Source organism: Apteryx rowi, unplaced genomic scaffold, assembly GCF_003343035.1.
Source record: "Apteryx rowi isolate R43461 unplaced genomic scaffold, aptRow1 scaffold_908, whole genome shotgun sequence".
NCBI lineage: Eukaryota > Metazoa > Chordata > Aves > Apterygiformes > Apterygidae > Apteryx > Apteryx rowi.
Window position 1 is genome coordinate 232,099 of NW_020451214.1, and position 27,481 is coordinate 259,579.

A 27,481-nucleotide genomic window follows, 5' to 3' on the forward strand; every position below is an offset into this window, starting at 1 on the left:
GCAAATTAAAGCCACGTGCTTTTTGTGCATCTTCTGTGAATTTACTGCGCAGTCTCATTGGAATAAATGATCTCAGGCAATGCTGAGTGAAATGTTCCATTTCACTCATTTGCTGTGACAAAGTGCCACCCAGAACACAGATGACTTGCACTGAAGAAAAAGTAAACAGATCAAGAGCATTTACCTCAAATCTTGTAAGTTGACTTACAACTAGCTTTGTACAGGTGTAAAAGAGACTGGGGGGGGGGGCGGGGGGAGGAGGAGGAATACAAGCATGTCAGCAAGGTGCCCACGACCCAAATAAGTAACATAATGATCCATTTTGTGTGTAGTATTTTGTTTCATTCTTCCAGTCTTGAGATTGAAAGTATCRCTGCATTATTGCAGCAGAAACTTTGGCAGTTTTTTTTTTCCAGTTCTTACAGTTACATCTAATTAACCTCCATGTATTTTAAAATTTACCAATTTTGCATTTTGATAAACAGCATACTGTTATGTCAGCAAAAGACTGACCTATATTAACAACAGGAAGTTGTTATGGTTTCATATTCCTGTAATTAAAACAAGCAAACTAAATCTCTATCAGACTACAGTATACATCAAAGTTTTTTGTTTACTACACTTGAAGGGGGCAGTAAGCAGCAAAATTTGCCCAAAAATTCAAAAAATTTGCTTAAAAAATTCAAAAGTGTGTGCACACACACACAGAGCCTATGGCAGAGTGTTAGACCCTTCTGAGCTCAGATTTCTTTGTTACTGGTGATAGAGAAGGTTTTTGTGAGCAGATCTTGATAATGACCACCTTAAAAACCTTGGAGCCTGACCTCGGGGAGATGAAATACTGAAAACCTCTCTCTCTGTTCCCATGCAAGATACCTTTAACACCTATTTGAACTTTTGGACACTGTGAGGCAACCAGTATGCAATGGTACTGACTTCTTTAGTCTATAAGGTCGTCTTTATTTAAAGTGTCCATTATGATAAGCTTTTATACAAAAATACTCCTGTAACCATTAAGATGAGAGACAAGTGGCCATTGAACAAACACATTGGAGAAAGAGTTATGAGATTGCAGTGGTGGTAATTTATTCATTACATAGATTTATTTTTGCTCTTTAAAAAGGGGGTCACCACTGGAAACAATTCTTAAGCTGCTTCTAAATATCCAGGGGCACAACCCTAAAAACTTCACAGTCATCTGCTTCTAACAAGATAATTAGAAATTTTTACCTAATTCATCTGTAGATCCTACCGCAGTACCTCTGTGCTTCTGATTTTTCAGTATGAATGCTTGCAAAGTAATTTGTTTAGGCCTACATTTGAAAGCCACATAGCTAAAAAAATATCCAAGGGTAGCCTTGTCTTTTTGACTAAATACTTCCCATAGTTATGGAGAATATGACAGGAACTTAACAAAACTATTCATGAACTGCTACCCATCACTGAATACATTTTAGTGTGTTCACTTTGGCCACCTTTTGAGATTATACTCTGCTAAATAGCTCTATTTGATTCATATACTATCTGATGTATGTTGCTGATTTAGCAACTGGACAAAGCACTTGAGATGAACTGGCCCAATCCAGAGTAAACAACAGTAGCAACAGCAGGATAAATGACAGCATAGCTTTAGAAGAAGGAAGTCATGTCTCAGAACTTTACACAGAATGTATTGAAGGACTAAGCAGGCACATTGATAATGCCGAGATAGTTGGTAAATTGTATTTGAATATTTTGTCTCTCACTGATGACTCTTAAAGAAGCAAAGCTATCAGGGAATAAGAAAGAATGTTCTCAGCTCTGGAAAGTGATAAAACCCAAAAGGGGCATGAGCAAGGTGACACTTCACAATGGAACAAGCTACTGGTAAGCCCTAAGAGCACATAGTTGAGTCGGTGTCGTACAATATATTCTTAAATAGTCTGTAAAATGGAGCAAGTAGTGATGTAGCATGGCTTTAAAAGTATTAAAGCTAGACATATCTACAGCATTTCATAGTAGGCTTAAAAAGGAGCTACACTGTTAAATGACTACATGAAAACTGCCCAGTAATGCATACAGGAAGAATGTAACCTTACCTATGCCTATTACCTACCACCACTTAGAAAACATCCTGAAGTCATTGTAGGTTGCTAGAAACATTCTGCAGGTCTACTAAGTTGTTGCTAAATCCTAGTTTTTCAAAATTTCCTGTTTTTAAACAGTTTTTAAAGTGTGCTTTAAACTCATTCCTAACCTTCAGCCAGGTGTGACAGACAAAGATGTTCTTTTCCATAAGTGAACAATAATGAAGGTAGAACCACGTCAACACCTATGTGCCATTTATATGATTCGAGTCTATCATCTGGAGAACTTGATGAACAATATGTGAGAGAGTTAACTTTCTAGGAATCTTGCATTTAGTGGAAATTATAATCCAATAGGCTTTCTCATGAAAGCGCAAGCAAGCAAATAACATAACATGTATCATGCTATCAAATGAGGGAAGATTTATCTGCCAACTTACCTATACATAACAGAAGAAAAAAATTACTCCAGCAAAATAGCTACAGTTTTAAACCAGATTAGTGATGTTACTGCCACAACCACTACAATCTAAGTATTTCTCTGCAGATTAAAAAAAAAAAACGCACACCTAAATTACTGTCATGAACAATGAGATGATTCCTGGAAGACGTGGTTACAACAGATGGTAGTTGGGGAAGTTGCCTCCAAACGTCTTGCAAACACACTACAAGACATTTATGCTGTTTGCAGAAGGATAAGCTAGAACACTCTGCACCTCTACCACCAGATCATCATCCAAAGAATCCTGCAAGGAGAGATCCCCTATAAATCAACAAGAGTGACTACAGGAGCCTTCCATTTGTCATAAATCAAGAGTTATGGTGCATATTCATCTACAGCATAAATATCTTGCAGCGGTGGGGAGGGGTGGGGGGAGAAAAAGGAGTATCACATATCCCAACATCCCAACAGGGGTTTCAAAAGAGTTGCTCCTATTAGTATAAAATAATAAAATATAAACAACCAATTCACAGAGAAACTGAGACAGTGGCAAACACAACAGGATTACTTTTTCCAGTGCCCCAGTCTCAAAGTATCTGGAGAAAGATTTAGACACTTAACTCATTCAATTGCTGTTTTCCCCCTCATAATAGAAACTATGAAAGTCAACACCTTACGCAGAGCATATGAATGTAAAGTAATACAGTTACAAAATGTCTAGATCATATTTAAATGATTTAGCACCATACCTGCATCATAGATTTTTTTTAAGCTTTGCACTGCTTAAATTTAATCTGAATTATCAACTCCTTTTTGGAGCATCCAGCTAGCAAGATAAGCATTTTCCAGAATAAATTGCAAACATACCATGAAGTGTCCTTCTTCGGCGCTCTCAGGCTGAAAGGCTTTCTACCCATCATGCTAGGCACCAAGGATTAAAACATCAAATGCAAATAGTTGTATTAAAAATTCTATATTGTGTCAAATAAAACAATAATTCTGCATACAAATTTATATACAACAAAAATAAAACTCTTCTTGAATAACACTGTGTAAAAAAAAGTGCTCGCTGCTGTTCTGATTTAAAAATTCTGTAAGCAACAGGCTCACAAAGGGCATCAGTAAACACTTAACTGCATTGAAGGAATAATGTAAGGCACAGATACCAGTTATTTAAAGGTGAAAATAAATATTAGTCCCATACAGCTTTCGGTGCTGCTGGCAGATTATCTTTTCTTATTATCTGAAAACTGCAGATGTAGGTAATTGACTAACATAATATGTTAAAATAATGCATCAAGGAAAAACATGGGGAAAACTTGTCATCATAATCGGGCCTCTGTTTAACATTTCCAGAAAGCTGGTTTGGAATAATTTTTGTAACGACATAATCAGCCACTGCTTTTAGAGCAGCATATTAGTTGCTGTCCCCTCTTTCTGCTCAAAATTTCTGTTAGATAGTTCTCCTAGGATTTTTATCTATGAGTTATAGACAGCACTTAATCCAACAATGAATGACTAGTAGGGCTTTAAGTTCTAAACTAGTAACTATGGAACAGATGTGCACACCTGCTCACACAGTTACTTTTAAAAGAGGTCTTACATTCTAAACATTCCAAATTATTTTTAACCTCTTTTTCAACTGGCGTTTGTGAAATTATGACTAGTGCAGCATAACACTGGAGCTTTGGAGTGAGAAACAGAAACCAATTTAAATGTTTAGTTCAGGTACAAATGTAACATAAAGAATATACACCCCTCCCCCCCCCCAAATTTCTTGCTATAAAATGTTTTTAATCTTACACAAAGAAAATATTCTTAGAAGCACCACCAGGCTTAGGATTTCCAGTGGCATCCTATGTACGACAGAGTTTAGCAAGAAAGCCTAACGGTTTATACATTTGCTATCCTTGCTTCTTCTGCTCAATCCTTTTACACATGAACTTAAGTAGCTTCATTTTGAACTTTGACTGCACTATCATATGCAGCATGCTAAGACTGACATTACAGATTTTACTTCTATATCAGTGAGATTAGCATAATCATTGACACGGATGATCAAAGAATAACATAAGCTATATTCCATTTAGAGTCAATTAAGCTCTTTTGTTCTTAAACTGAAAAATTCTAGGCACTTAATTTTGGTCGTTTTAACCATCTCTGAGTTGCCTAACTGTGATTCGTTGTACTATTAAAAAACAAAATCAAAAAGAACACCTCTCCATCAGGTGATCTTTTTGCATTTGGACACCAGCTCTGGATTTAAATTCTAGAGCCAACGTATCATCTCAAAGCATAAAAGATCTGCTATATGTGGAGGGTCTGTCTCAAAAACACTTTCTTAACCAAACCATTATTTACTAAGCATAAAGAAAAATCTCTACGTGCACTGACTGCACATGTATACACATGTAAGGTCAGAGATGTGAATATCTGTCAGGACTGTCACTGTGGCCAATTAATTGTTTCCCTCAGCTGTATCATCAGTTCTGCTCTTACAACTGTACTGGAAGAATCTTACCAGAATTAGGGATATTAACTCTGGGGCCAAATACCTGCAATACTCAGTTTCAGTCATCTTCTTTACAAAGTAGTTATCAGAGTAATTTGAAATGACTATATTAGAGATTTCTACCTAACAATGATACTGGCTCCTTTAAGAAAATAATGTAAAATTTAATGTAAATAAATAAGCCACCACACCATTACAGCTATGATTTTAACAAGCAAGTCAGAAAATTCAAAGCTGTAGTTTCTAGCGCATCTACAGTGTCATTATATCACACACGCTATGGCAACACAATAAATGCTATATACAGTAGGAAAATACTACATATTCATGCACTGTTGCCAAGCAATAGCTGCCATAGGAACCGTAACTTATTTTTTCTGACTTGTTTAGAAGCCCAACTATAACACTGCATTAACATTGATAATTTTAGATAAACTTGTATATTCCACATTACTTACTTTTTGTTGGAAAAATTCTATTCAATAAGAACACAAGAATTCTACACTGACATCTACATATAACCTAGGCTGTTAGTCATGACACACATTTTGTAAACTACTTTTCAGCATGACCTCGACAAGCTGTCTCTTGTGATGTGGGTTACTGTTCCAAAAAGCAGCAAAATTTTGTTGTGCAAACAACTAGGAAAAAAAATGAATTAAGTTACGCTGGGAAGGAGTTCAACACTATTTTAAACAATTCAGCTTCCAGTATGCAGTGACCAAAGACAAACGTTCAAAAGTGCAGGGACACAAATCTATCAGCATTTGTAACCAACAACATGTGAGTAACATTTGTTGGATCCAGTCAAAAAACAACAACAAATAAAAGTAAAATCATTGCTGTGTCATGAGTTAAAAGATCCAAAATTAAGGGAATATAATTTTAAACAGAAGTAATTGGTAGATATTATGCTCTCCCTGATAAAAGTCCCATCAGATTTAAAACATCCTGTCAAAATGTTGTCCCTAAATCGCTTTGGTTACAAATAGCTGTTCACAGATTTTGTTTCCTTTTGCAGAAGRACTCTCTCTGTTCAAGTGACTGAATCCTTCTTCCTTCTAAATGGTGACTTTAGTCTTTTCCACATGCTGCTTTTAGGTTTGGATTTTTTTTCCATTGCCATTACTGCTTCTTTTTCTTTCCTACGGATTTCTCGCACAAGAGCGTGAAATACATCATCAATATAGTAACGGTATGCAGCTGAAGTTTCAAAAAAAGGGCAGTTGAATTCTCGTGCTAAAGCAGAGCCTTCTTCTTTGGAGACCTTTTAAAAAAAAAAGTTCGTATTTGTCAACAAAGCCATAAAACCCAAAGTTTATTTCTTTACCTTTCTTGTCCTGCTTACTCCATAATTGTGCATGCAGCCTCCCAGTTCCAGAACAGCTCACTTCCACTGATCTCTAAATCTTTCTCTACAAATCCATTTTTCTTTTTCCTGCACTCACCACTTTTCTAGAAATGCAAACACTTGTAAGGATTCTCTGAACAGAGCAGCTCTGGTCATTTATGAAAAAACATCATCCCTTCAAAGAATATTACTTCCTTGGAGCTTAATTTAGAGGCTGCTTAATTTTGAGCAGCCCTCAGCCCTAACACAAGCAGTTGTCAGTTAGGTCAATTAAGGGTTTGCTTCTGCTGGTCAGCACCCAATGCTTTCGTCAAACGCTTCTTCCCAGAACTGAGCAAACCCTTTCCAAAGAAAGAATTTTACTGAAGTCATACAAAAGTAGCACTGACTACCCATTTTATACACGACACCTGTTAGTATGGGTGTTCTACTGTAACTACTGTAATTTTCCTGCTGTGACCCACACTGAAAATTCATCTAATTCCAGGTATACAAACACTACCTCTGAAACTTGTTTTCCAGATCACTTTTCCTTCCAGTGAAGCTCTGCTTCAAACTGTGTTTCCCCACAGACAGTAGTTACTGTTTTTTAAGCTGAATCTCCTCTTCCTTTCTGTCCCTTCTTATCCGAGTTCCTCATTATTATACCTCTATTCTTAGCACACTTGCATCTATTTCAATTGTACCACTATTTGCAAGTGGCTTATGGGATGCTAAATCTTTATTAGATACTATTGTCTTTCAGGAATTATATATATAAAAAAACAATGGAAACCTAAAGCATCAGGTTGAAGACCTTACTTTTGCAATTACTACATGTATTTGTTCATTCAACACATTACAGATTCAACAAGTACTTTTATTAAGTTAAATTTACTACATAGTAAACATGCAAAATTTAAGAAAGGGAATACAACCTCTTTTATTACTGTATTTTTGTGCCATTTACCTGCCGCAGCTGTGTCAGATCAGATTTATTTCCCACTAGGACCGCAGGAGTGTCATCAGTGCGCCGAACACGATAAATAAGCTGTTTGAACTCACGCACTTCATGGAAACTGCGTCGGTCTGTGATTGAGTAACAGATGATAAAACCCTCGCCAGCCCTCATGTACTGGTCTCTCATGGCTGTAAACTCTGCCTAAAACCAGACAATTACGTTTTAATTGCACAAATACAATGACTTCTAATTTGCTTGCAACAGAAAAAAAAACAATATGCATTCCAAAAACAGCTGGACAGAAACTTTGTAAACAAGATGGTTATCTATCTTCTTGTCCTGTTACATATGGGACAAGATATTATAAACATTTGAGATTAATGCTCAGTTTCCCTTGCTACAGAAATCATGTAATTATGTCATTTTTCAGGCAATATATATTGTTTGTAGAGCATGAATGACAAGATGCAATGGAGAAAGCAGGATATGAAAAAAGGATACCATTTGAGCTGCCTAGATATAGAGAGTATGATGCAGATGCTATAAACAACACGATACATGCAAGAAATGACAGAGCTCATAAAACCCATTTAGAAGAAAACACCAGCATACTGTTATAAGATCTCTGTCTCTATGCATGACCACAAACTTCTAAAACCCTCTCAATTCACTTCTTATTAGTCACATACCTGTCCTGCAGTGTCCAAGATATCCAGATTTGCAGGTTCATCATCAATGCGTATTCGTATTTTATAAGCGTCCTCTGTGAATTCATGACCCACAGGAAAGAACAAAGTTGGAATACAACTGCATTACTCATTAATCATGAATACAGGAAAAGATTGTTACACAAAAAGCACTTAATCTGGTAATTTTACTGTACTAAATCAGCCTGTTCTTCATTTACAACAAATTGAAATATAATTGCTCAAGTATGATTTAGTATCCCACCCAACTGCTTGCTAAAATTATTGCACGTGCTATTTCTGACAGGCAAGTGAAAACATCCTATAAATTTAATCTTGCACACCTTTGTGGAAAGCACAAGGTAAGAACATTATATTTTTCTCAAAGTCAGAAAATACCCACTGATTCAAGGAAAGAATTATAATGGCCACCACCACCTGCCAATTTCTTAAAAGTAAGACAGTTTTCTGTCCCTCCAAACCAATACTCTCATACTGAAACAGTCTGCTTTTCAACAAGAAGTTAGCTATTTTTCCTGCTTTTCCTTTGAAAGAGTAACTGTCGGTTACGGTTTCTTTTAGAGATGCTGAAAAAACAGGTCACAGAAGATATGCAGCAATACAGGAAGCAGCTGAGCATTTTCATCCCTTCCAAGTCAACTGAAAGTTTCTCAAACGCAGAGCACACTTTGGCCTGACAAATGTAAGGTATAGCAGAGAACTGATCTACACTACAGAGAGCTGATTTTTTTAACAGACTACCAACAATTACCTATCAGTAGTTTTGTTTTGTTTTAATCCTTGTCTGCCAACATACAGACAAATGCAGGTAATACATACCCTGAATAAAATAAGTTATATATTAGATGGGGAAAACACTAAAGATCTAAAAGTCGGGATAAGCCTCTTGGTCCTCAGGCAGTCTCAGAACTACTAACTCCTTAAATTAGTAGTCTAAGGAATTTTGAGTCCTCGGTTTACAGCCAAATTTATGACCTTCTTTAAATTAAGCACTTTAAAGCAATAGATTCCACAACAGCTTAATCTGCTAGGAGAGGGAGGGAACAGGAAAGAGAGACTTTTCTCACCAATTGTGGGATCGTGATCCTCTGGAAATCGGTGACTGATAAACTGCATGGTCATAGCTGGAAACAAAAATTGAAGACTCTTACAGTCTTGGCAAACATCCATCACCTCAACGTTCAGTTCACAACATATTTAAGCATGTTATTTCACTAACAGCTAAAACATAAAGCTGACAGAGAAAAAACATACTAAGTACAAGACTAGAAAGAAACATAATAGGTGAAATAACGCTTAGAAATACTGAGAAGCATATCCTTGCCCTCAACAAAGCACTACGAGTTTCAGAAACAAAGCTGGAAACGCGGAAGATGATGACATACCACACGCTCGAGACAGCCCTGGGGGACCAGAACAGAGCACAAACCAGAGCACAAACGTTTCGCTAACGAACGTTTCTTTTCAGCGCTCCTGCCCCCGGCTACCTGCGGAGTCCCGCCGGCTGCTCAGCGCAGCTGAGGAGGAAGCGACGGCACCGCCGGGAGCGGCAGAAAGGGGCCTCAGGGCCGTCCCAGCGAGCCCTGTGTAACGGCCGCCGCAGCTCAGAGCAGCGGCGCCGGCCGCGCCTCGCGGCCCCCCTCAGGCGGCGGATCGCCCCGTGGGGCCGCTACGCCCCACGCCAGCCCCCGCCGCCCCGTCCCGTCCACCGCGCCGCCCTGACCGGGGGGCGCCGCACGCACCGCTCTTGCCGACACCACCGGCGCCCAGCATCACCAGCTTGTACTCGCGGGACTGCCCCGGAGCGCCGCCGCCGCCGCCGCCGCCCGGGCGGGCTCCAGCGTCCATCGCCTCAGCGCCGAGGGAACCAGCCGCCGCTTAGCAGAAGAAAAGAGGGTGAGCGGCAGCCGCCCCTCGCTCGGCTCGGCCCCGCCCCGCCGCCGGCACGCACCACCCGCCGGCCTCACCACAGCAGGGACGTCAGACTCCTCCGCGCCGCATCCTCCCGGCCGCCCGCACGCGGACGGGGCCAGGGCGGGAGCCGAACCAACCCCCTCGGGGCTGCTTCGGCCCTGCTCAGAGCCGAGGCAGCGAAACCAAAATGGCGGCGGCTCCCGCTTCCCCGCGAGCGAGCACCCAGCGCCCCGCCCCGGGCCCCGCCCCTTCCCCACAAACGCCAGCGCAGGCGTGGGCAGGCACTGAGCTCCCGTCACAGCCTTTCGTACCAGGCTGACGGCTTTCTTAGGCCCCCGTGGGCAACTAATAATTACCTTTAAAAAATATTAAGGCAAACAGCAATCTATAGGGATCTCCCCACATTAAAGTTAGACCTCAAGGAAAAAAGAAGCAAGAAGCAGAATATTTATACATTTATTTATAATGAAAGCATGGTTCTAATTATTTACAACACATAGGAAAGAGTGTATGTTTATACAAGTGAGCCAGCAAGATCTTCCAGTGTGCAGAAAGGACACACATTCCCATTTTTCAAACGTTGACCAGCACCTCTTCACAGTCCCCCACACCCGTGGGATTCAAACATCATTGTTCTCCCCCCCCCACCCCCAAAAAAAAGAGTTCTGCAACAGCCTGCCCTGGCAGGAAAGGCCATAAGGCCATGATGCAGTGCATGTCCATAAGCAATCCAGCAACTTAATTCAGAGGTTCCACTTCCGTGCTCCAATGCAATAACAATGCTTGCACTCAGGTCTCTGGCGATGTATACACCAGGTTGCTGTATTTCTTTGTTAAACCACCATGAAACAAAACTGGTAGACTCAAATAAGCAAATGAGTTAAGAGATTGAGAGAATCTTGGGAGAACCTCATGAGAAGTACTTCCATTTGAACTGCTGAATGGAATGAAATATACAGGGATAATTTGAGAAGATTAAGTACCATGGATAAAGTACCAAGTCCACCTCAGGATTACTGGCAAGATGAACTGATTATTAAANAAAAAAAAAAAAAAAAAAAAAAAAAAAAAAAAAAAAAAAAAAAAAAAAAAAAAAAAGCATTTTTTCCCCCTCAAGACATTTAGCTAGAACCAAGAGTTATGGAGTTAGTAAAAAAAAAAAAAAAGTTTTAAAGAAAAAAAAAATGCTGAATTACAGGAGACACTTAAAGTAAAAACAAATTAAGAATTTTAGGAAGCGTGATCCCCAAATTTTTCAGAACTACTGAATGTTCCTTTCTTTGTTGAAAGTCCAAACATTGAATCCTTGGTCACCATTAACATAATGGGACTGCAAACAAGCTGACAGCAGGAACGCTAGATAAAGTACAAACGCCAGATATATATAATGAAGTCAGCATTGCTGGCTCTTTCCATTTAAGTTACCCTGGAAAGATGGGAAGCACAGGGGGAGACAGGCTTCCCTAGTTTCTCTTTATAGTACTTCCCCCATTTTATAAGGGACTTCCCATGCCAAAGTAGTATTTCAAGTATTTCTCATAGTTGACAAATCCACTGCAGAAATAAGGATTTAAAAAAAAATGGAGCCCTTTCAAGAGGGAATACTGAAGCTTTAGCTTCTGCAAATGTAAAAACAATGCATACTTGCAAAGTTCATTGTGTAATATACATGCATTATTGCTAGAGGGGAAAAAAAACACATATGAAAATTGCTCTGTAGCCTTTATGGTGCCATCCAAAATGGCATCTGTTGTTTAGCTCGCTGTTGTGAGGAAGGGTACTGGTATCCCAAACTCCATCCCTGTGAAAAAGTACTTGCATTTTTATGGCCACCATGTTCCTCCTCTTCATCTGATGAATCTCCAGCATATGCCACCAATCCAAACCCCTTTTCTGCAGTTTTCATCTTCTTAGCTTGATGATCTAGAAGGGGAAAACAAACAACCCTCCCAAACCCCAAGAAAAAAAGGGGGGGAAAAAAACAAGAAAAAAAGAGAGATAAAATTCCCCCAAACAAGTTAATTAAAAAAAATGTTAATTGTAAATTGTTAGTTGGACACCATTTTGAGGTCACAAGGCCAATGGTCACCCAAGGTCGAAGGCCACACGAAACAGCACCAGCAACAGCACATGTGATCCATCAGAACCATGTAAGAGAACAGAGAAAGAAGAAAGAAACACACAAAAAAGGTAAAGTTAGCAAATGGGTCTAAGTGGTGGCAATTTCACCGTTAGAGATAAATATGTAAGAAAAGTAGAAATTTTGTTCAAAAGAAATCTAAAGAAGGGCAATCTCTGGGACCAATACTGCAGAAAAACTAAGGTTAAACAGACTAACATAATGTGCCTGCAGACCTAATATGAAAGCACTATTCAACTACTAGGAAATTTAGTGATCACATGTTTTTCCAAGTTACAAGTAACTGACGTATGAAAACCCTATGAAAAGATGAAATCTAATAACACTTCTGTTGTTTGCAGACAAGGTGGACATAACTCATGTCTATAAATGCACACCTGAACCATAACTCCCACGGATATTTCCTTAGTGACTCTAGAGACAGCCTTCACAATGTAAAGCCACATGATACCTGTATTACAAAACAATCCCATGAGATTCTGTGCCTCAGATGACTGATAGGACAAGAATCCCAGTCTTTGGTCCTTTCACTTAATCACCTCCTCATCATTCATAAAAATACTTAAAGTTTTAAGAGAAGCACCATGTGTGTATAGTCACAATGAACATATATGATTTTTAGAGCAGTGGAATATGAACTCCCTTTCACTTAAAAACACACTGTAAAGAAAAAAAAAAATCACCAATTTGTTTAAATCCATGTAAAGATCAGAGCAAACTTGTCGAGTTCACTTTTCCATATAAGTTTATCTTCTTCATTGCACTCACCATGGTTGCCTGGTAAAGACCCCGCCCCATTTCTTTCTTCAGATTCCGATTTCATCCCAGTGACAGGAAAAGCTGGTGGAGGCATCAACTGCCTGTTAAAATCAATGCAAGTATTTATTATTTTTAAAACAAGCAGAGAGTCAAAAGTACTTTTATTTTTAGTCAGTCTCCATTGCTTTACAGTGCAAACAAAAATTATAACTCAGTCCCTGAGTGGAGTGGTTTAACTTTTAATTGCTCTCATTGTACTTGAGTTGAAAAAAAATCAGGATGAGAGATTAAAAACGGATAAAGATAAGAGCAAATAGAATGTGTCATTCCATTTTATACACAGCATCTCAAAATCTCAAACTTAATGTACCCAGACAAAAATGTGAAACGTGGGATAATGTACAGTTTGGGTTAAAACTCTGACAAAATAATAAAGTTACATGATGATCCTTAAGAAACAATCTCTGGGAAATCTATCACTGGCTCTGTAGCTGAATCTCCTTGTTATTGCCAGTTCTCTCATACCTTAGGTGCTGTAAAACCACAGTTGAGCTTTGAAAACTCCCCAAATGAGTAATAATACAAGTTTCATATTTCACCCTACCTCTTATCTTTTAAGATAAGCTTTTCTTCAGAATCAAAGGTCTGATCATAATCCTTTCATCACTTACCTGTCCCTCTCTCTCTCCTTTCCTGAGGAACTTGCTGGCTTCGATCCTGCTCCATCGATTTCACTCTGACTGGAGAAGCCTGTACCTAAATTAGTCATATGAATGGGTCCATGCTATGAGCAGAAAAACACACGGCATTAGCGAATCTACAACTACAACATAAGCTATAGCTCCTTAACGATAATGATAGGAAACCCAACTTTTCAGAGTATATTGCCAACTACAGAACAGGTTAAGTAGTTCTTCTGACTGTATGTACAGCCACCAAAAAAACATAAGCTGGCCATTAAAGATATGGAAGAAGCTACTGATTGCCAGTCTTAAACAAAATGCTTTATCCTACAAATACTGAAGAGGCTAATGTTGTGTTCCGGCGTGTTTCCAACTAAGATGGAAGAGACCTCATCATCTAATCCATCTTCCCAGTAGTTCAGGACAGATAGCTGCTTAGTTCGTGGATTGACTTACTACCTCCTCAATCAGCTAATTCTGTATGGTATGTAGACCTTACAACATGATAAACTCTGCTGAGACACTAATATTACATCTTGTATATGGGCAGTTACTTATTTTCTCTAGGCAAATCTTTTATTAAGGGTTTCTGCCTATCGGCTTAAAGCCAGGTAGGTAAAATTCCACAGACAATTTAGAATGATGAGGTGGAGAGCGTTGGGGCAAGGGGAAGCCTGCAGGAAGGGGGAAAATCATCAGAAGAGCATTTGCAGAAATTCCCTTTTACTCATATACAAGTCTTTAGAGAAACTCAAAAAAATCACTTTTATTAAAAAAAAGAAAGAAAGAAAGAAAACCCCACAACTGTTTTGTTTAAAACAACAACAACAACAAAAAAACAAAACAAAAAAACCTTTGGCTATCTAAAAAGCCCAGCCAGGTAGCAGAAAAATCTAGAGGCAATCACCACATTCACTTCTCCCTCCCCAAAAAGCCCACTAAAAAGAACCACAAACAAACAAACAAACAAAACCCCCAAATAACCTCCCCCTAAACTAGCCATTGACACCCTATTGTCAGCTCTTTGGCCTGAAGGGACTGCTAATCTTCATGGAAAAAATACAGGTAAAGAAAGCAAGCTGCCAATGAATCAAATAAGGCACAGTCTAAAAACAGTGCATCTACTCAAAAAAAATGAAGTGCTATATCGCCAGATTTCTTAACAATTACTGCCATCTGCCAAAGGTCTTGAATGTCTGTTTAAAATAAACTGATGGCCTCTCTCTAGCAAAGTTCCATTTTGGTGTTGGAAGTAAAATTGCTGATTTTATTCCACCTGATATCCCAGCAGTCCTGACTCTCTTTCATCTGGTAGCTCCTCAGTGAAGCGTCTCTTTTGACCTTGGGAGTGGGGCTGGACTTGTGGCTGTGTTCCAGCAGGCAAGGTTGTTTTTACTGGGGCAGCAGGAAGAAAAGGACCACTCAGTGGACTCTGGCATGCAGAAGTTAAAAAGAAAAAAGAAGAAAAGCATATAAAGTATAAATTCAGTGTACAGATTCATACACAGGATCAGAATACACATTTAGTTTGTAGAATGCTCCCACCTCAAAGCAGTCACTATTTGTAATTCAAGCTCATTGTATCTACGTAACTATCACAGTCAGCAATAACACTTTTCATATGAGTGATTTCACCCCACATATCCTTTATGTTAATAGGTAGCTATCAAAAAATGCAGTAAGAAGCAGCTGTAGCAGTAATTTAGTTCCTTAGATAACAGAAGAGTGAGGAAAGCAATAGCCAGAGAAATTGTTTATGCATGCCCCAAAAAAGAAATTCTTGACCTATAACCGCTTTAATTACTTCACTGTTAGCAAAGAAACAGTAAGTTGACAACTATAGAGCCAAGGAATTCATCTGTGGCACTACCTGGCCAGTGCTGGCTGGAGGCTGTACTTGAGATATTGGATATTGTGTTGGCACAGGTGGAACTCCTGTAGGCAATGTTGTTAAGACTCCAGGTGCCAATGGTACTGCAGGTGGTACTATGCCTGGTACACCATACGGTGGCTGAACTGGTTGTTGAGGAGGGGGAACGACAGGATAACCAGACTGATACCCATTTGAAGGATAATATGATGGCTGAGAAGGTACACTGTTTATAGCAGCAGGTTGTGCAAAGCCTGGTGTGTGGGGGGGAAAAAGGGAGGGGGTTACCTTCAATTCAGTTAGATTCACAAAAATATTAAATTTATTACCAAACGTAGAAGAAGTTGGGTTCCTTTTCAATTAAAGGAATAAACAGAAAGACTTATACATGTAAAGAACTCTACAAAACCTAACTCTAAGTACAGTGCCACAGACAGAATGCAACTCTAAAGACTTCAGTATTGCTAACATTTACCTGCTAAAGGTACTGCAGTGGTTATCTGATTCACAAATCGAGAGTATTCAGCATGAACCTAAAAAGGATGTTCAAAAATTAGAAAATAAACATCTATTTACTATATTCATCTTCTGCAGGCAAAGGGCATCTTACCATATATCACCATAAAACTTACCATAAAAGAGGGCTTTGACTATGGAATACACTACACCCAAAGACACAGTAATAAACTAAACGAATATGGAAGAAAAACTCAGAATATGGCTACCAATCCTGTGCTCTGTGACAAATTTGTATAAAATACAATACAGCAGGATGCTTAACTACGTGCAGAGGACATTTTATCACAGAAAGAGCAGAACGGTAAAGGAATTATTTGAATAGAGACAAAATATTCAAAACCACAAAGCATCTAAAAGCTTTGAGATATTTTCCAAAGAGATGCTGTAGCCTGTGCCAATGCTAACAGACTCTACCTCACAGGATTTTACTCTGTTTTGTGGTAGCCCATTCACACAAGAAAAGTTGAGAAATTAATTCTTCATCTGTGTGAGATATTTATAAAAATTCTCTGTGTCAAGTAAAACCACCTCTTCAGGAAAAATAACAAGTTTGTGGCACTGGACAACGTTTAAAGCTAAAAGCAAATAAAGAGGCACAAGGGAATCTATAGCCATCAGGAAAAAGCAGGATTACTTTGTTTTTATACAGTCACACCTTTTCTTTTTCCCCACTCTGCTCAGGAAGCGTTTGTGTTCCCCCCCCCAAGATTCCACTACTACAGCTTCATTCTGAGAAGTGTCTATTCTACATACAAAAACCAGACAGCCACACTTCAGAGGAAAAACATATTGGCAAGTCACAGCACATGGAAAGTTTTGCTGCGAGCATAAAAAAAATCCCCATTACCCTGGGACATACTAAAGCTATGACAGGCTCTGAAATCTTGTATTTGTACAAGTCCAATACGGTAAAGCTACTCACAGTTTGTAAGAGATTCTCACACAGCTTTTTAGCAGCTGCCAGACCTTCTGGCTTTGGGTGACTGAAAACATATAAGAAAAAAAAAACCACACTCATAAGCATAAACGTTTTCACAAAATTTCAGAGCTATTTCTTGCAACAGCAACCCACTGTCAGATCTCATTCCTTTAATGGGTGATCAGTCACCTCAACAGTACTGTAGTGGCTCTGCAGCTTTTAGCATGACTGTAAAAGCAAGTGAAGAATATTCATCTTCTAAATGAAAATTCAGAATAGTCTAAATACTGCAAGAAACATGCACAGAATGGTGACTTGATTGGTCAATGTGTATGGTATTTTTCTCCTAAAGCTCAACATCACTACATGTCCAAGGAGAATGCAGCTTTACTGTGTTCCCAAAAAAAGCAATGCATTACAATTAAATGGTGTGCATGATTCCTTCCTCCCTATCTTTATCACTTTACAGATCTCTGCTAAAGTAAAAGTTAAAAAAACCTGTTTCATTTGTATTTATTTATCCAGAATTAAGAATTTCTTACACTGAACAAACATTAAGCTACATTCATGACTGCTCACTGGGAATTTTTTTCCTAACCTCTCATACCTGATATAGATGTACATGGGTTCAAAAGCTTCTCTGCCTGATGCTGGTTCTATGCAACCTGAGCCTTTTCCACGAAGAAAGACTTTGGCACCCGTCTCAATTTGAATGTGCTGCAAGTAGGAGCAACCAGGCCCTTCCACCTTTTCTTTCACATTAAATGTAGGTACAGCGTGTTCCAGACCAACAAATAATTTGTCCTGAACATAATGCATCTGTAAAAAGTTACAGTAAAAGAATATTTCACTCCTAGAATTAGGATGTTCATTTCACCAGAGGCTAACTTATTTCTACAGCAGTCAGAACAATTAATGTCGGACGGTGCAGTCAGCCCTTTGCTTTTCTATAAGTAGGACTGCTCTCTCCAATCCTTTTCTTTTAGGAGGCTAGTATTAACCGAGTCTCACTCTTCGGACTCCATCTGATTAGTCCTCCAGTTTTTAACTAAGATACATGTATTTTTTTTTTTCTTAAACAGTACATTATAAGATTTATCTATTGTGAAGTGTACGTGTAATCAGTGATATTCAGTGAAAGTCACATAAATGAATTACTCACCCCTGACTGAAATGGAGGTTTTTGGCCAACTGCTGGAGACAACTGAGCAATGGGGGCTGGCTGGTGATAGACAGTAACTGTAGCTCCATTGAATGTTGGACTAGAACCTGTGGCAGCTTTCACTACGCCATTAGTAATTATCTCTTTAATTCTGTTAACAGCTCCTAGGTGATGGTACATGAAATCCATTTACATTTCATCAAAGAAATACTACTAATTGTTAAAAATCTTAGCATTCTTCATAAAAAAAAAGTTCACCAATTAGACTAGGCCCCCCAAAATGCTGCTCTTTTGGTTAAATAAAATTGACACACTTCACCATGTAAACATACATGAGATTTCCAGGTGCTCAATTGTGGAAAAAACATAGTAATTTTCCAGACAATCAGATTAAAAAACAAACATCCCTCCCCCACCCCCAACCCCATCCCACACATCAAGACAAGCTAATTTTGAAAGCAACACTAGCTACAGTGATGAAAGCATGTTCATGGATCAAACAGAAGGGCTGAGGTAAGAAACCACACTTTTTTCCCCAAGAAGTGAAAACAAACAGTGCCATATCCAGCCTGTGATCACTGCTGCCCAGATTAACCAAACTGTAAAGTGATTCAGTCACATTCCCATATTCTGTGTAAGGAGATCTACAGGCAAGAAGATCGCATCTGCAGGTGTGGCCCAAAATTAGCATTCCTGGGTTCATTCATGTAAGATGGCAACAAGCCTCAGGGTTCTGTCTCCCTTCCTTGCCCTGATAAAGTTTAGCCTAATGTGGGTGGGTGGGCAGTCTAGCCCACCTATTTTAGCAAATGAAAAAAAATGTTTATTTTAACACAGTACAGAATTCACACCTACATAAACGAGTGAGCCAACATATGAAAAACTGTGTGCTGGCAGTGTAAACCACAGTAGATACAAGCCGGCAGGCAGTAGCTTCAAGAGATGACTGAGGCCAAACCAGTGAACTGATACACAGAACAAATGAAAAATTCGAACAGTTTATAGTTTTACTTTCCTCCAGTGGGCATAGGAGGTCTCTGTGCTCTACATCTTGACAGAGATGCAGATATTTCACAAAAAAGATTAATTCTTGGATGTTAAAGGGAAAATCTCTCTGCCAACACACCTATTGTAATAGGATCTCAGCATGTCATTGGAAAATAAACTCATACATAGGAGTCGTACCTGCCCAGTAACTCTGTCCCCCCACCCCCAACTAGGCATTCCTTGTAGTCAGTCAAGAGTTTTAGTCTGATGACTTAAAAGATGCAGTACACAACATTTTAGACAGTTTTAAGCAGAAACCTTAGCAACAATGTTTAAATGGGGTCTGTTATCCGCACCTAGATTATTTACAGTTCAAATGCATACCAGTCATAACAGAACCCCTTAGTACTACAAAACTTTCTATTTTAAGTATCACAAATGATCACAGTTAAAAGCAGAACACCTTGTACACTTACGGTCAACCAGCTCCCGTGTCTGACCCTGGACATGAAGATACAGAGGACGATCTCTAGGAGGGAAACCCCAAATATTCTGTTAAATCCACAGAGAACATACAGTAATAGATTCAATGCAGTATCACAGCACTCAATAAACAAAGCTCTGCACTGAAGACTAAACCCCCCAGATATTCAGAAGATATTTATGTAAATTATGAATAGTAAATATTATCATAACAGTAAACATTAGAAACAATCAACAGTCAACTCACCCTATCAGACAAAAGGCACAATGCTTAGAAGAAGAAAAAAAACAAAAACCAAACCCGACCACCTAACCACTCCATGGAATAAATAAATAAATAAATAAATATATACACAAACCCAGGTCCCACTTTTGCTTTCTCTTCTGCAGTCATGAATCTCCCTCGAGTTGAGACAGCTGCTCCACTCAGTCGACTTATCTATAGACAATTTAAAAAACCCAGTGAAAAGTTTACCAGTAATAAACAAAAGAATAGGCAAAAAAAATTATGTATAAATCGTTTAAGCTAAGGTGTTACGCAAAAAGACTAGAAATCATTACTAAAGTGATAAGAAAATGAAAGGTGCCTGCTAAAGGATACTTGCTACCCTACCTTACTTTCTCATATGACATTTTATTGGACAAATTAATAAAATACTAAACTTGAAAGAGCTAAACCAGTGTCTTAAGAAACATAGCGAGTACTTTTGGAGAAAGAGGAAACAGCTACTGAATACAGTTTACCGCTAGCTCTTTTAACTTTACAAACAGGTGCCCACACAGTGCTGACAACCTTCACAAATCCCACACAGATCTTGAACATACCTCATCCTGAGTCTGTCCTCTTGTCAGCAGGTTTCTGCACGTGAGGGGTACATCATTGATTTCTACCTCTGCCACCACAAGGTCATCTTTACTTTTACTTGTAGCCGGACCTTTTCCCAGAGCCTGCAGCTTCAAAGAAGACCATTGCAAAAGACTACTGGTAGAAAAACTGAGATAAACCATGTAACAAATTGGCCCCAGCAGTCTAAGAGGTGAATATCCTTTTTTTGCTCTCTTTTCAGCTGTTAAATCCACAAGCTTTACAAATATTAGCAGAAAACATTAGTTATTTCTATTGCTTAGCAACTTATGGCTTCACAACCTCAAACCCAGATGAAAACATTAATAGCTCTATTCTGAGGACATTTTAATGTAACGACAATTTCTGTTTTATAAATGGAGAAACAACCAGGTAGAACTAAGCAGAAGAACTGCTCAATTGGACACCAAGGCATCTTATGTGAATTACCACCTCCAACAGAAACATGTCAGATTAATAGAATACGTAGTTCGTACTTCTCTCAATTTCCCTTACATACTCATGGGAATCAAAGTACAAGCACTTTCATACTATGACTTCCTTTTTTACAATGGCATAATACTCTGTGAAAGTCTCCAAGTAATATGCAATAAAAATAATCATGAAGTCACAAACAGCTACAGAAAACGTGACAGAAAAGGTGTAGTTAGAACAATGACCTTATACCTTGTTTCACATACAGATGGCTACATAGTACGCCCGCCTAAAAATTCCAAAACACTTTTTGGGACATAAACATAAGACAGTTCTGTAAGAACGGAACTTTCCAGTAACGTGCTAGAAGTATTTATCCACTCTCATAAATATCACATGAAGCACTGCATTAGTATGAGAACCAGAGGACACCTATAAATGACCATAATTCTCATGAGTTTTACAAGCATTCTATTTCTCCATTGCCTCTGCACTTAAAAAAACCAAAAACAAACAAAGAAACCACACCACCACCAACACCACATTCACAGCATTGCAGCCTCCTTAGTTTCCATTCACTGTCTGTCTGAAGTTGTGCTATCATTTAAAAACAGAGTTAGCTACCCTGCGCATATCACCCCTGGAAGTTTCCTAAGTTCCTAAGCAACGTATGTAACAACAACAACAACAACAACAACAAAAAAGCCTATTTTCTTAATTAACTGGTTAAGTTTCTAAGCAATACAATTTCACATAAAATCCCAGAATGCTACCAGAGCTTATGGAGAAAGCATAGCTGGAAATATGAGACACTGTAGTGCCTTCCAGTATTACAGCATGTAAAGTTGTGGAACAGGGAATAGATTTTACTTGCATCTAATATGAATAGATAGATTAACTCAAACCAAGCCACCGTCACTTGTCCTTCAAGAGGTATCATGCCATATCAATGCTGGAAACTTCACATCCTCATGTGGATGTCAAGATTATGCAAGTACTGAGAAGGTAACACCATTTTGCAGCAAAGAATTTGTAAAAACACTTAGGATCACTGATTACAAAGATCAAAGAAATACCCACTACTAAACTACACATATTAGAAAGGCTACAAAGGCCATTTTGGATGCACAACCTATGGAGAACAATTTATGGTGAAAACACAGCAGAGCACATTTGCCATTCTTTCTCATATTATCTGTGAATAAATTAAATGACAAAATAAATACTTATTTGGATGCTACTTCACAAGGCAATCCCTCAGAATGTGCAAGCCAAGTCAAAGAAAGCATCAGCCCAATCACTATTATGCACATGAAAAAGAACGTACAGTAGGCTGTAAAAACATACTTTTCTTTTAACTTTATATTTGAATCAAGTAGGAAGGGAAACTTGAGACAGTCTTCTAATCTTGGTTCTAGCATGGGCTATTAATATGCAGAATAACAAGACTGTTTCTGTTAATGAAGCTGGAAAGCAATGTCTTTAAATTAAGATTTCTTTGTTTAAAACTTAAACATATGCTACTATTCATGACTGGTTTAAGTATAACAATAATTTTGTTTTCAACGTTTTAAACTGATAGTTTTATACAAGGGTTTTTAGATCAGCAGCAAGATTTAGAAAATATTTCTAAGAAGTTTATTATCTTACTAAAGGTCAGTTTGGTTAAGCCTTCCGGAAGAGCAACAAGACTGAACATAACTTGCAGTTAGGCCAGTATTTTACATTATTCAGAAAGCATTAAAGAAAGTTTTCTAATTGTTTTTACTAAAGCCTAATTTAGGAAGCAAAGATCAGTCTTTTCTTGTCTCACTGAGAGATACGCAGAAAAATAATGGTCGCGGGTCTTCGGGAAACGGAGGTAACACTGCCCCCTTCGCAGGCCCAACGTTTCCGGCCACCCACCTTGTCGGCCGCGCTGGGCGCCGGCTTCAGTTTGCCTTTAGCCATTAACATCGCGTTGATTTTCGCGGCCACCGCCGCGGCCGCATCCAGAGCTCCCGAGGGGGCCGCGGAGCTCTCTGAGCCCGCCACGCCGGAGCCGCCATCTCCGCCGCCCGGGAAGGGGCGCCCGGGGAGCGGCGCCGCACCAGGGAGAAGGAAACCTGGAGACGGGCCGGGCTGGTCCCACTTGCTGCGGCGCCTGGGAAACAGAAAGGCCTCAGTCCTCGCCGCCGCCTCACCCGCTGCCTCGCGGGGCCTCCAGGCCCCGCCGCGCCTCGGCGCCACCCCACCGCGACGCTCCCCCAAGCAGCGCCAGCGCCCCGTCCCCGCGCCTCACCCGCCAGCGACCGCGGAGTCGCGCTGCCCTGCGCCGCTCGCCGACATGGCTCCGGCCCGGCTCAGCCGCCTCCGCGCAAGCCTCAACGTCATTTCCGACCTGAAGGCGGCCGCGGGACGCCCCTTCCGGGTGCTGCCATGGTGACCGCGCTCCGCCCACGGCGACGGGAAGCTGAGCAGGGCCGTGAGCTCCCAGCACAAAACCGGGCTCCCCGACCGGGGCACGTCGCCGGGCAGCGACAGTGCGGAGCGGGCCACCACCGGGCAGGCCCCGGGAACTGGCAGGGGAGAAGAAGGCGCGAACACCGGGAGAGGGCAGGTGGACATGGCCCGGCACCGGGAACGACGGGAAGCAGCGCCAGGCAGGCGAGGCGGACCGAGAAGGGGCGGGGGTGGTACCTGCCCGCGCCGTCCGAGCGGATGGCTAGCTTCGGGCCCTCTCTGTGGTTACAAACGGGGCCCCGCCGCGAGCATCCGCGCGGAGCAGGCGGGGAGGGGAAGAGCGATAACGGCCCGGTACCGCTACGCTGCTGCGGCTTCCGGGAATGACGTCAGAGAACGCTGTACACAGGCTGCAGTACGCACGCGCCAGCCGGCTCCGCCCGGTGCTGCGTCACGTGCTCGCAGCGCGGTACTGTGGCCGCGGCCAGCTCACACGTGCGCATTGTAACCCTCCGAGTTCACTGCTGCCTCTGCGTGCTCACACACTAGTACTGCAGGCAGCCAGCTCACGCATGCGCACTAAAGAGACGCGCTCACTGCTGTCCTTCCCCTCCTCGCACGCTGGCGCTGCAGGCGGCCGCGCACGCATGCGCAATGCAGCCCGCCGCTTTTGCGTTTCTTGCTTAAAATAGGGTTCAAATTTTTTCCCTTGCGGTTTACTGATTAGTGTTTGTTGTAGAGGGTTTCTCAATCAGGAGTTACAGTTTATTACTTTATTTTGTGTGTCTCAATATTTATCAGTCAGGGTTTACAGTTTGCTTATTTGCTGATCAGGGTGCAGGATTTTAAAATCCAACCTCATCCATAAGCTTTAAAGCCCCAACAAGCGGTTGGGTTCCAAGATTTGCAGTTTATCATTTAAGATTCAGAACATACGGCTTTCTGATAAATGGGAAGGTCTAAATCCTTAAACAGTAAACTGTAAGCTACGAATCCTAAATGGTGGGCTGTGAACCCCTCTTTTTTCCCCCATGCTCTGATGGGCGCAGGCCTGTCACACTGAGACTGCCGAGGCCACAGGTGAGCTGAGAGCTGTGAAGGTTTTGTCCAGGGCTCTGGTCTGGAGTAGGGCAGAAGTGCAGACGGGTGAGATCAAGGGTTTTCCTTTCAAATATAAGAATCCTGCCCCTGAACAAAAGGTATGCTGACGGCTCCCTGGAGACCTGCCACGTCAAGGGCAGCAGCAGGAGCCAACCCTTCCCCACTGGACTGACCAATGCTGGCGTGCTGACGACTCTTCAGGTATCACAGGGTAAAGGGGAGTGTACTGGCACTGATCTCTGTGGCAGACTCACTCCCAGGTGTTGTTTCTGTGCAGTAATTAATAAACAGTTGTTTTATTCTTTGCACTCACATCTGTGGTTCCTGCAGTCCCTTTGCACCCAGGAAAAAGGGCCTGAAGGTGGTGCCCAGGGGAGGAGGCTGCACATTGTGTCTGGTGCTGGGAGCTGGTCCCCAAGTCCCTCGTACTTTGGTGTCCCTGCGGTTCCCAGGGACCCCAGTGCTGTTCACAGGGCTGTGGGGGATTTCCCTTGCATTGCTTGGGCCCTTGGGGCAGTCGGTGGTGTTTCCCATAACCCTGAGGGCAGCCAGGGCCCCTCCAGAGCTGCATGAGGTCCCCAGACTGCTCCCAGATTTGCTTTCAGCACTCTGCAATGTCCCTTGTGTGTCTGGGGCTTGCGTGCATTGTGCTGGGAGATGGAGTTTCCATGGGAACAGGGGGAACCTGCAGGCACCTTCCTGTCAGCTCATTTTTTATGAACAATCATACTTGATCAGGTGCCTATTCATTCCATGAATATTAGTGCAAAAATGCGTACGTTATGAATCCTTTAAAGGAAGTCCATGGCACTAGGGTAGCATGCGTAGTGAAGACTAAATCCAATAATAACTCATTTTGATGTTGTTCTCTTATATGAAAGCACTTAGAGCAGATTAAAACATTAATTTTACTATTTTGTTTATTGAATGGACCATGATACTAAAAAAAACCTGCAGTGAAGGAGACACAGTAGTCAGTTTCCTTAGAGAAGGTGTCTTGTTCTGTACTTTAGGGCTTAGGGTACGTTTTGACAGATAGTAGCGAATGACAGGTTTCCTTTTAAGCCCTGGGGAGCAGAAAGTTCTGACTTGAAGGCAAAATGTTTCTTGCAGCTGGCTTTAAAGAAGCTGGCTACCAGTCAAAAGTAGTGACAATTCTGTGGAGTCACTGGAAGTTTTTAAAAGACCGTATTTACCTTTTATAGAAGGCTATGCACTTTCATTACTAATACCTGTAGTAATTGAGCCAGGTAAGTGGTACATAGGTGATCAAGGCATTAGTCTTTTTCACATAGTAATAGCCTTTAGTCTGTGATCACTGTTATAAAAGTCCAGCTATTTTAGGAACGGAACAAGCCTTTTTAGCTTGTTTCCTGTAGTACCACAAAAGGTGATCAGCATACTAATGTTTTCATGCTTTAGTGTTGTAGACGTACTCTGTGCAAACATCTCTTACTGTTTAATAATGAAAACTGAGTAGTCCATCAAGAAAATAGTGCAGCTTTCTCTTGGCTATTTATTTTGTTTAACAATCAATAAAGGTAAGATGTTGAAAGTCCTAAAGAAGACCACTGCCTGTTTAATGGTTGCAAATTGTCCCATTAAGTAGGTTGTTCTTTTTTAATGCAACCTCTGAGTATTTTTTTGTCTGTATTTTGCAACGTTCAAATGAAAGCTTTGTTACTAAAGCCTCTAGTAGAAATGGCTGGAGTACAAAATACAGAGAATCTGTGTCTAGGAGCAGGCACTGTAAATAACGGTAGATCAGATGAGGTGATGGCAGTGAAAAATCTCCAAAGGCCAGTGCTGAAGTTGCATGTTGGCACATAGTTACAGGATGTGAAGTCATTATCACGGCTGCTATTGAGGCATTGCTCTTCCGTGCGACCCCGGCACGGCTGTAACGCGGCTCGGTGCTGCCCTCGCCTGATCACAAACCAGCACTGCAGCCGGGCGAACAGCGCATGCGCGATGCCCCCCCCCCCCGGCCCGCTCACTATTGCCCGCGGATGACGACTAGCCGGCACTGCAGAGAGGGGCCGCGCGCATGCACACTAGTTCACAGCCGCACTCACGGCTGCCCTCAGGTGATGACAGGCAAATACTGCACAGAGCTGCTCGCGCATGCGCACTGGCTTAACATTGCTCACTGCTGCCCTCGCGGGTATAAACATCAGTACTGCAACCGAAACGCGGACACGCATGTAAACTGCGTTCCGTCGTGCTCCCTGCTGCCCTCGCGTGTGGAAAAGCAGTACTGCACCCGAAACGTGAGCGCGCATGAGCACTGCGTTTTGCCGCGCTGACTGCTGCCCTCGCGTGTCAAAAAATCGGTATTGCACCCGAAAGGGGACGCGCATGCGCATTGCACCCGCCTCGCTTACTGATGCCCTTGCGTGCCGAAAAAATAGTCCCTCCGTGGACGGTCGTGGCAGTGTCCGGGGGGAGGGGGGGTCCCGGGCCGGTGTTGGGGATCGCGGGGCCGCGCTCTGGGCTCTGCCACGGTGTTAGGGTCCCGAGGGCGGGCCGGGGGGGGGGGACGGATGTCACAGAGCGTTGTGCCCCTCGGCATGCCGGGAGCAGTAGTCTTCCGGTGCCGGGCTTCCGGGCGGCCATTTTTTTGCACGGCATGCCGGGAGCAGTAGTCTTCTGGCACTGGGCTTCCGGATGGCCATGTTATTTTTGCGCCGCATGCCGGGAGCAGTAGTCTTCCGGCAGCGGGCTTCCGGGCGGCCATTTTAGTCTGCAGGGCATGCCGGGAGGTGTAGTCTTGCCATCCTGGAAACTTGACCAGCACTGTTTCTCTCCAAGGACCCTAAAGCACCCCAAGAGACCCTGGAACAGCCACAGGCGCCCCGCAGCAGCCCTAGAGACACCGTGTCACAGCCCCCCAAGGTAACTGCGTTCAGGTAGAGGACAGCACGAGCCCGTAGGAGGCCCTTGTGAGCGCGTAGAGGCAAATGGGAGCTTGTGTGAGCCTGTGGAGGCCCGTGGAGGCCCGCACAAGCCCATAGGAGGACCGTGTGAGCCCGTAGAGGCCCGTGCGAGCTTGTGCGAGCTTGTGGAGGCCCAAACTAGCTTGTGCAAGCCCGTGGAGGCCCGTACGAGCCTGTAGGAGGCCTCTGCGAGCCCATAGAGGCCTGTGCGAGCTTGTGGGGGCCATAGGAGCCCGTACGAGCCCAAAGGAGGCCTCTGCGAGCCCGTG

General features: G+C 41.8%; 2 protein-coding genes and 1 non-coding gene across 8 annotated transcripts; all 3 read right to left on the reverse strand.

The window, feature by feature from the left end:
* Positions 1-3,269: 3,269 nt before the first annotated feature.
* On the reverse strand, positions 3,270-10,158 carry RIT1 (Ras like without CAAX 1). Of its 2 annotated transcripts, XM_026091529.1 has the most exons (6): positions 9,986-10,158; positions 9,761-9,895; positions 9,086-9,142; positions 8,001-8,074; positions 7,321-7,512; positions 3,270-6,287 (listed from the first exon to the last, which is right to left on the reverse strand). In XM_026091529.1, exons 2-6 carry the CDS (start codon positions 9,864-9,866, stop codon positions 6,057-6,059), a joined length of 660 nt encoding a protein of 219 aa, XP_025947314.1. In that variant the 5' UTR covers positions 9,867-9,895; positions 9,986-10,158; the 3' UTR covers positions 3,270-6,056. The 2 variants fall into 2 exon arrangements, with proteins under 2 accessions (XP_025947314.1, XP_025947315.1); XM_026091530.1 differs by lacking the exons at positions 9,761-9,895; positions 9,986-10,158 and adding an exon at positions 9,404-9,575.
* Positions 10,159-10,372: 214 nt separating this feature from the next.
* KHDC4 (KH domain containing 4, pre-mRNA splicing factor) lies at positions 10,373-24,570 on the reverse strand. Of its 5 annotated transcripts, none has more exons than XM_026091523.1 (14): positions 23,015-24,564; positions 22,639-22,876; positions 20,280-20,408; positions 19,808-19,893; positions 19,448-19,500; positions 17,985-18,148; positions 17,430-17,641; positions 16,826-16,886; positions 15,860-15,917; positions 15,385-15,638; positions 14,791-14,946; positions 13,503-13,615; positions 12,841-12,932; positions 10,373-11,855 (listed from the first exon to the last, which is right to left on the reverse strand). In XM_026091523.1, exons 1-14 carry the CDS (start codon positions 23,338-23,340, stop codon positions 11,656-11,658), a joined length of 2,142 nt encoding a protein of 713 aa, XP_025947308.1. In that variant the 5' UTR covers positions 23,341-24,564; the 3' UTR covers positions 10,373-11,655. The 5 variants fall into 5 exon arrangements, with proteins under 5 accessions (XP_025947308.1, XP_025947310.1, XP_025947309.1 ...); XM_026091525.1 differs by having other exon boundaries at positions 20,280-20,402; positions 23,015-24,563; XM_026091524.1 differs by having other exon boundaries at positions 19,814-19,893; positions 23,015-24,562.
* Positions 17,736-17,864, reverse strand: LOC112978251. Its single transcript, XR_003257804.1, has one exon.
* Positions 24,571-27,481: the final 2,911 nt, after the last annotated feature.

What these genes read in the sequence shown, in the direction of transcription:
- RIT1 (XM_026091529.1), bottom strand. Translation starts at nt 9,866, where the DNA reads ATGGACGCTGGAGCCCGCCCGGGCGGCGGCGGCGGCGGCGGCGCTCCG. An exon ending in GGATCACGATCCCACAATTG is followed by an intron (nt 8,075 to 9,085) that starts GTGAGAAAAGTC and finishes ATGAATTCACAG; the next exon opens with AGGACGCTTATAAAATACGA. An exon ending in TCTTGGACACTGCAGGACAG is followed by an intron (nt 7,513 to 8,000) that starts GTATGTGACTAA and finishes GTCTGGTTTTAG; the next exon opens with GCAGAGTTTACAGCCATGAG.
- KHDC4 (XM_026091523.1), bottom strand. Translation starts at nt 23,340, where the DNA reads ATGTCCACCTGCCCTCTCCCGGTGTTCGCGCCTTCTTCTCCCCTGCCA. An exon ending in GACTCCGCGGTCGCTGGCGG is followed by an intron (nt 22,877 to 23,014) that starts GTGAGGCGCGGG and finishes TCTGTTTCCCAG; the next exon opens with GCGCCGCAGCAAGTGGGACC. An exon ending in CCCATGTACATCTATATCAG is followed by an intron (nt 16,887 to 17,429) that starts GTATGAGAGGTT and finishes ATATGTTTTCAG; the next exon opens with TCACCCAAAGCCAGAAGGTC.